Genomic DNA, 6728 nt, shown 5'->3' on the forward strand with positions numbered 1-6728 from the left:
ATTTTAGATGAAATGAGAAAAGAATTAACAAAGCTAAAAGAAGAGCTCATTGATGGTAAGTGCACAAATTTGCTACCCCTTTAAAACAATATTTAAGAATAGTTATTTTTAGAAAATGTGCATTTAAAAATACCCAGTTTATTATTTGAGGGCAATTACTTTTCCATAGTATCTTGCCCTTTACTTGGCTTAGGATGTCAGGGAGGAGCTCTCTCTTTCATATAATGGAAATTATTTGTAAAAATGGGGGTAAACAATACTCCTGAGATTCAAGTGTTGTCTATTATTAGATGAAAAACCAGATGAACAAATGTTTCCCTAGATTACCTCTACTCATTCATTCCACTGCCCTCTTGTTTTGGGGCCCAGATAATCAGTGTTTTCATTTCGTATACAAAAAGGGAAAATAAATACACCTATATAGAAATTAGTACCATCTTTGTATTAGTAAAAGAACTATGCAATGAAAGATGCAAAATTAATATATATTTTTTATTACTGTGAGTTTGAACACAGTTCTTAAGAATGAATCACTCGTTTATTTTACTTTATATTTACTTTTTCTTTTCTACCCAGCAATCAGGCAGGAACTGAGCAAGTCAAATACTGCATAGAGAAGCAAACTAAGGAGAGATAGGACTTTAATCTGGAGAAAAAAAAATTCCGACAAACAACATCTATTAACAACAGCAAACCCCTACATTTTATGAGCTGTCAGAAGAAGATGGAGACAGTCAGAAGGAGGGAAAAACCGACATACTCTGAAAGCCTTCAGATATCATGACTCTGGCGATAAGCTATTTCCCCCTCAGTTTGCTGCTTTTTTCTGATCTTTACAACAGAATGGAAGAGTGTCATGTAAAAGTTCCTGTAACAGTTATGCAGAAAATACTAAACTCATCGGGCAGGATCACCGTGCATTGAGATATTTTCATGTCAAGATGAAATTGCACATTTTCCACAATACATTGCTAAAATAAAGAGGAGAAAGGCTTAAGAAGTTTTTTTCAGAGAGTACTCATGAAGAATTTAGCAAGTTATGCTATTGTATTGTAAATGTTTCTCTCAGGTTTGTCTTCCTATCATATTTGATATTCCATGAATAATTGAGATCAGCCCTATGTAGGTTAAGATCATAAAATGTGGAACAAGTGGAATCGTAAGTGCTTTCAGAGGTTGATATTTATAAGGAAGTGTCCTAAAATGATTTGTCCAGCTTGAGGAATTTTAGAATGATAGGAAGTCTCTTGAATTAGCCTTCATGCAATTTTGTAGATTAAAACATAAAATTCATCCAGAATTTAAAGATTTAGATGCCTTCCTAAATTGTTATAATGCTTTACCAAATCTATGACTTCTACATAACACAAACCAGTGGTCAAATGTAAAACAATATATTGTAGATTTACTGTAGGTTTTCAACCTTTTTTAGATTTATGCATGTGGACATTTTTATAATGTAATTACAGTCACCACAAAGTTAGCTTTTTTAATCACAGACAGTAATGCATGTCACACTAATATGTAGTGGCCTTTTTAAGGCCTAGTCCCAGGGAAAACATTTTGTAGAGTATAGGGGAGTGGGAGGAAGGAAAGGAATAATTTTTTATTTAAAGTTAATTTCTGCACTGTCTTTTTTCTCAATTACCTGCATGAATAATAATGAGGAATATTTTGTGACTTTAATTGGTAAATACGTTACAAAACCAAGTACTTAATCTTTTACATCATGTCTTCAGCTATTTGTATTTTAATCGGTAATTTCAATGGTCTGAAACATGATTCTGAGCTTCACATGAATTATATCTTATTGTGGAACTCAAAAGTTTGATCACTGAATTTAGCAGTTATTATTACCTAGGTGCCCCTGCAATTATACAGGTGTTTAGATACATGTTCCTGATTAAGAAGCTGCTTTTGAATTTTGTTATGTTGAAATACAAGAAATAACAATGATGGCAGCAATTAAGGTCACAGAAATCATTATATAAAGGGAAACCAATGAGGAGTTCTGTAGTTTTCTTTTAATAAGTAAAGTGAGACTTAGGTGTTGGGACAAAGGAATTAGATACTCTGCCTACCACCCCGTGTGTGTACACATGCACACATGTGCTGTCTCTGTGTAATCCACTCCCTTTCTTTGAAACTGATAAGATGAAAATAGGGAAGAAATCCTATATGTTGCAATGGTAGCTTTCTGGAAAATTTAGAAAATCAAAAGTTCTCCAGGCTCTCCATCTTGATTTATGCTTGAGTTATTATGTGCCATATTTGCTTTGAAATCTTCAATTATCAGATGTTTTACTAAAATTTTGAAGAAATAATTTACTCTCATCTGCTTTCTAGATTTCATACTAAGATCTCAGTTCATAAAACAAAGCTTGTTGATAGCATAGTTTTCTCAGTGCTGCAGATTTGCAGCCATTACCACTACAAAGAAGTTTGAATGAGGGAATTTTTTTCCTTCTTAAAATAGTTCCTGTTTCTGGATAAATTTCATTTTTAGATTGAACTGTGATGGATGAGCTATCATAATTCAAATATACAGTTCTTTTTCTATCAAGTATTCATTGTCATGCAGTAGTAGTAAAGACATTGAAGATGCAGCAAGCTTATAAAGTACTATTTTCTAAAAGAAATAGGAGGCATTTTCATCTTTATTATTGTACTTTTGGTTATGCAAACACTTTGACAATACAAACATTTATGTCCCCTATAAATCTGGTCAGAAATCTCTTTTGGTTTTGTTGGGTAAGTTAAATAGTCTATAGTAGGTAGAGTACTGGGTACAAGTGGTCCAAACTAAGATAAAAGACTAAAATAAAATGCTAAATCTTAAACTGGTTTATGCACTGAACGTTTTGTGCCTTGGTCTGATATTAACATGATGTTTGTATAAAATGACAAAAAGAACCAGTGTTGAATCACGCTATATTTTCCATCATTTTGCATTATCCCAGATTGCTAAATGTGTTCTTTCCACAAAGTTAGATTGAATTATATACATTTGCTGTCATACATGACAGTTATGTCGTTGTTAGAGATTTCAGTAATTGAAATGGGAAACAGAAGCTTAAGTTACTTTCTTTATCAAAACTATGTTCCTTAGAACCACATTATTACGATGGTTTTTTGTGCTCTTGTACATTGGATGTCTTGAGCTGAGTACAGCTTAGGGGATCCTTTCGAATTACAGGAAGGTACTACTTTCCTCAACACTGTGATCTGACCTGTGACAAACCTGTACTATACACTATGTAAATGGCTGACAAGTCAATTGCAAACAAATTGAATGTACAAATCTTAGTGCTGGTGCTGAAATCTCTTCAGAATAGTCATCATGATTTAAAAGTTTGTTTAAAAATTTGCAAGCATCAAGTGTCAATCAGAACTGAAGACGAAACCCTAACGAATGTTGAATCCTCGTGCTTTAGGTGTACTTCCTTTTTAGATTTTTCAGTTCTCTGCTCTTTTTACCATAACTATTTCATTTAAATTTCCTACACGCTAACTTCGTTTGTGCGATTGAAATAAAATTGCAGTATGTATATATTGCTTGTTTGTGACACTTAGATAATCTTTTGAAATAATTTGTCAGTTCTAAAATAAGTTATATTGGATGTGAAAAACAACCTTTTAAAGTCCAAGACTTCACTATTTAAAGTTTACATATCACGTCACTGTTCTTTAAAGATTTCTTAAAAGTCACAAAAACTACGTAATGTATACAAAGGGAATGTGCGATAATGTATCTACTTTTTGTTTGAAGTAACTGTTAGGTATTTCCTATTTGTTTTTATTTTCTTTCGGCCCGCCTTGACACAGTGTCTTCCTCCTACAGTCAAGATGATGATAAATGTTTGATTTTGCTCATTTTGTTCTACAACATGGTCAGATACTTAAACTCATTTATGCAGTTAAAATTTTCCTTTATATAGTTTGTAGGGTAAAGGACCTTGTATGGTAAAAGGGCATTACCAAGTAATGAATTTCAAATATAGTAAATTCCATGTCTGTAGTGTTTATATGTTATGCTGATTTCTTAAAACCTATTCTACATATAAGCAGCAGTACTTTCGGACTATTATAAAGTATTAATTTTGAATTCCATTTTATAATTCTAAGGTCTTTGTTAGAAATACAGTAATCCTCATATTTTTTTCTTTACCAGATTCAAATTTTCCTCCCCCTCTCCATTTTTCATGAACTGTGTTTTGTCATTCATTAAAATGTGCAGCCATTGCAGAGTCCCCAGTTTTAAAAATACCAGCTGAGTTTTTTGCTCCATCCTGTCTCAGGTTCTTCCTTCTCTTCATATCTGAATCAGAATGTCCAAAAACTAAAAGTCATTTCTCATTCAAAAATGAATTAAGTAACAGTTGCTAACCTTTTAAATTTGCCTGGTTACAACTTTTATGTCTGTTAAATTTATATATACTTTCAGTGCCGTCGTGAGGAATTGGCCTTTAAATTCTATGTAATGTTATCCTATGAAGCACAATTTCCGATATGCCCAGGATCTCTTTAATTCCTTTTTGTAACCATTATATTAATGGGTTGTAAAGTCACAATGGCTACAAAAAGAATTTAAAGATAACCACATTATTATTTAAATTCCATTGAGTATAAGCATAAAAATAACACCATATAAAGCAAAACTATGTGAAGGACCTCTCTGGAAGCTCTTAATTCCTGTATGTAGCTATTACGAAATCCACTTCCCTGAAGATATTGGCTCTAGTATTCACTTCCAAACTCCAAAGCTGTTTCTGTAGTACCATTTTTGTTTTTAATAGGAAGACGAATTAGTATCTGTACATCTCTCCAAAGCTCTAGGGAATGAGAAAAGAATCCTGAGAGAATACTGAGATTACTGATGTTTAATACCTCTTGACTTTTCACTGAAAGCCATTCAATATTTGTAAGTTAGATGATTTTGAAGTCAAACTTGATATACAAGTATTTATAAGGAATCTCCTTAACCCTGAGTGAACAAAAACGTTCTAGTTGTCTTTGGCTGCATAAAGACGTGGTGGAGAACATTTACATGTAAGAATAGTTTCCTTTTGAGTATATGCTGATTTGAATTGACTAAGCAGCTAAAGTTAGTAGCCCCTGAAGAAAGACCATTTCTATAAGCCAAGTACTGTTGGAAGTCTGTGATGCAGATTTTCTCTGTTCCCAGCATCAAAATAAATTGTGGATTATTAGGTTTGTTCCCTTTATGTTATTTCCAGATAATTTTTGAAACATCAATAGATTTATTTTTGTATCTGTTGCTATTGGAAAGATGAAACCTTCAAATTTAAAAAAGTCTAAAATTGATTAGAAAAGAAAGTAAAATTAACGTAGTAAATTTAGGATGGTCATGTATATTCAGCATCAACGTAAATGGAGTTCTAGAATAAATTCTTTAAGGAATACTAATGGTCAAGTCACATAAGAGGAAAAGTGAGTGTTTTGGTGAGGAGGTATATTTAAAAACTGCTAAAATACGAACTACGTAAATGTATGTCTTTCCAAATAGCTTTCTTTATGAAGCACACAATCAGCGTGAAAGGGCAAACAAATGGCTTGCTCTTACGACTTAGGGTGTCTTAGGAGTCACTGCCACGTCGGTGTTGCCATTGAAATCTGAAGGAACTGACAGACGTGAAGGCCAAGAAAGGGAAAAATGACGTCGACTCTCAGTTATTATGGATGTTCCCTGTTGCCCATAAACGCTCTGAACTGAAGTATTCATATCATTCAAGGCACGTCGTAGGCCTTGAGTACTTGGCGATTAATGTAACGTAGAGAGTAAATAAAAGATGAGACCTCAGATGAATGTTTGAACCAGAGGATCGCAGCCACCGAGCTGCAGCTCCAGTTCTACGAAGCGTGTTAAACACGCAGATCAACAGCACAGAGCAGAGCCTCTGGGAGTTCTGCCCGCAGGATTCCTAGGCAGAGGGAGAAAATTCAGGGCCCAGGTTGGTGGCCAGAAGTGAAGAAAACATACCATCTGAGTAGTGCTCCTCTTTTGTCTCACCTTATTAAGGCATGTAATTCCTAGTAGAAAATTCAAAGACACCTGTGAACTGGTCACTGAATTCAGCCTTTTCTCAATAAAAATTAAGTTCCAAGAGAGAAAAGCTTTCCATTTTAATAAAAATTACTAGAAAAGCTTGCATAGTTCATTAGAGAACCAAATTTGTTAGACAGAATTTATTCCATAAACACAAGATCTGTATACAAATGACAGCCTCGTAGTTTATCATGTTGTAAATCTGATTTAACCCTTCAGTTCCAAGAAAAATGTCTTTAGTAGTAGATGACAGGAATCTAAAAATACATAAAGAGACCACTAATACAGGAACTGGATAATGTTATGGTTTGGTTGGTCTTAGGATTATTGTTAAGCTTAGAATAGAAGATCATGCAGTTGGTACTTTGGATGACACTGGAAATAGCACTCAGAAGAAAAGAAATCTACATTGATAGTGTTTAGATTGAAGGATAATTCTCCCATCATGTCCAAAAGTTTCCATTCTAATCTATGGAAACTGAGAAAATAGGTTCTTGGCTTATACTTAAAATATACCCTGTTGTAACCATACAAAAGAAATACGTTGTCCAGGCACAGTGGCTCATGCCTGTAATCCTAGCACTTTGGGAGGCTGAGGCAGGAGGATCACTTGAGGCCAGGAGTTTGAGACCAGCCTGAGCAAGAGGGCCACCCCGTCTCT

At 34.0% G+C, this 6728-nt stretch overlaps 1 protein-coding gene across 1 annotated transcript in view; it reads left to right on the plus strand.

Moving 5' to 3' along the window:
• The window catches only part of ENAH (enabled homolog (Drosophila)), a 72906-nt gene extending 71606 nt beyond the window's left edge, over positions 1-1300 (plus strand). Inside the window, exons 14-15 of the mRNA XM_012644035.1 lie at positions 1-55; positions 577-1300. The exon at positions 1-55 is cut by the window's left edge and continues 3 nt beyond it. Of these exons, the coding sequence (XP_012499489.1) occupies positions 1-55; positions 577-614 (93 nt within the window). The 3' untranslated portion in view covers positions 615-1300. The remainder of the gene's footprint in view (positions 56-576) is intronic.
• Positions 1301-6728: the final 5428 nt, after the last annotated feature.

This window comes from Propithecus coquereli, unplaced genomic scaffold, assembly GCF_000956105.1.
Source record: "Propithecus coquereli isolate 6110/MARCELLA unplaced genomic scaffold, Pcoq_1.0 Scaffold205, whole genome shotgun sequence".
NCBI lineage: Eukaryota > Metazoa > Chordata > Mammalia > Primates > Indriidae > Propithecus > Propithecus coquereli.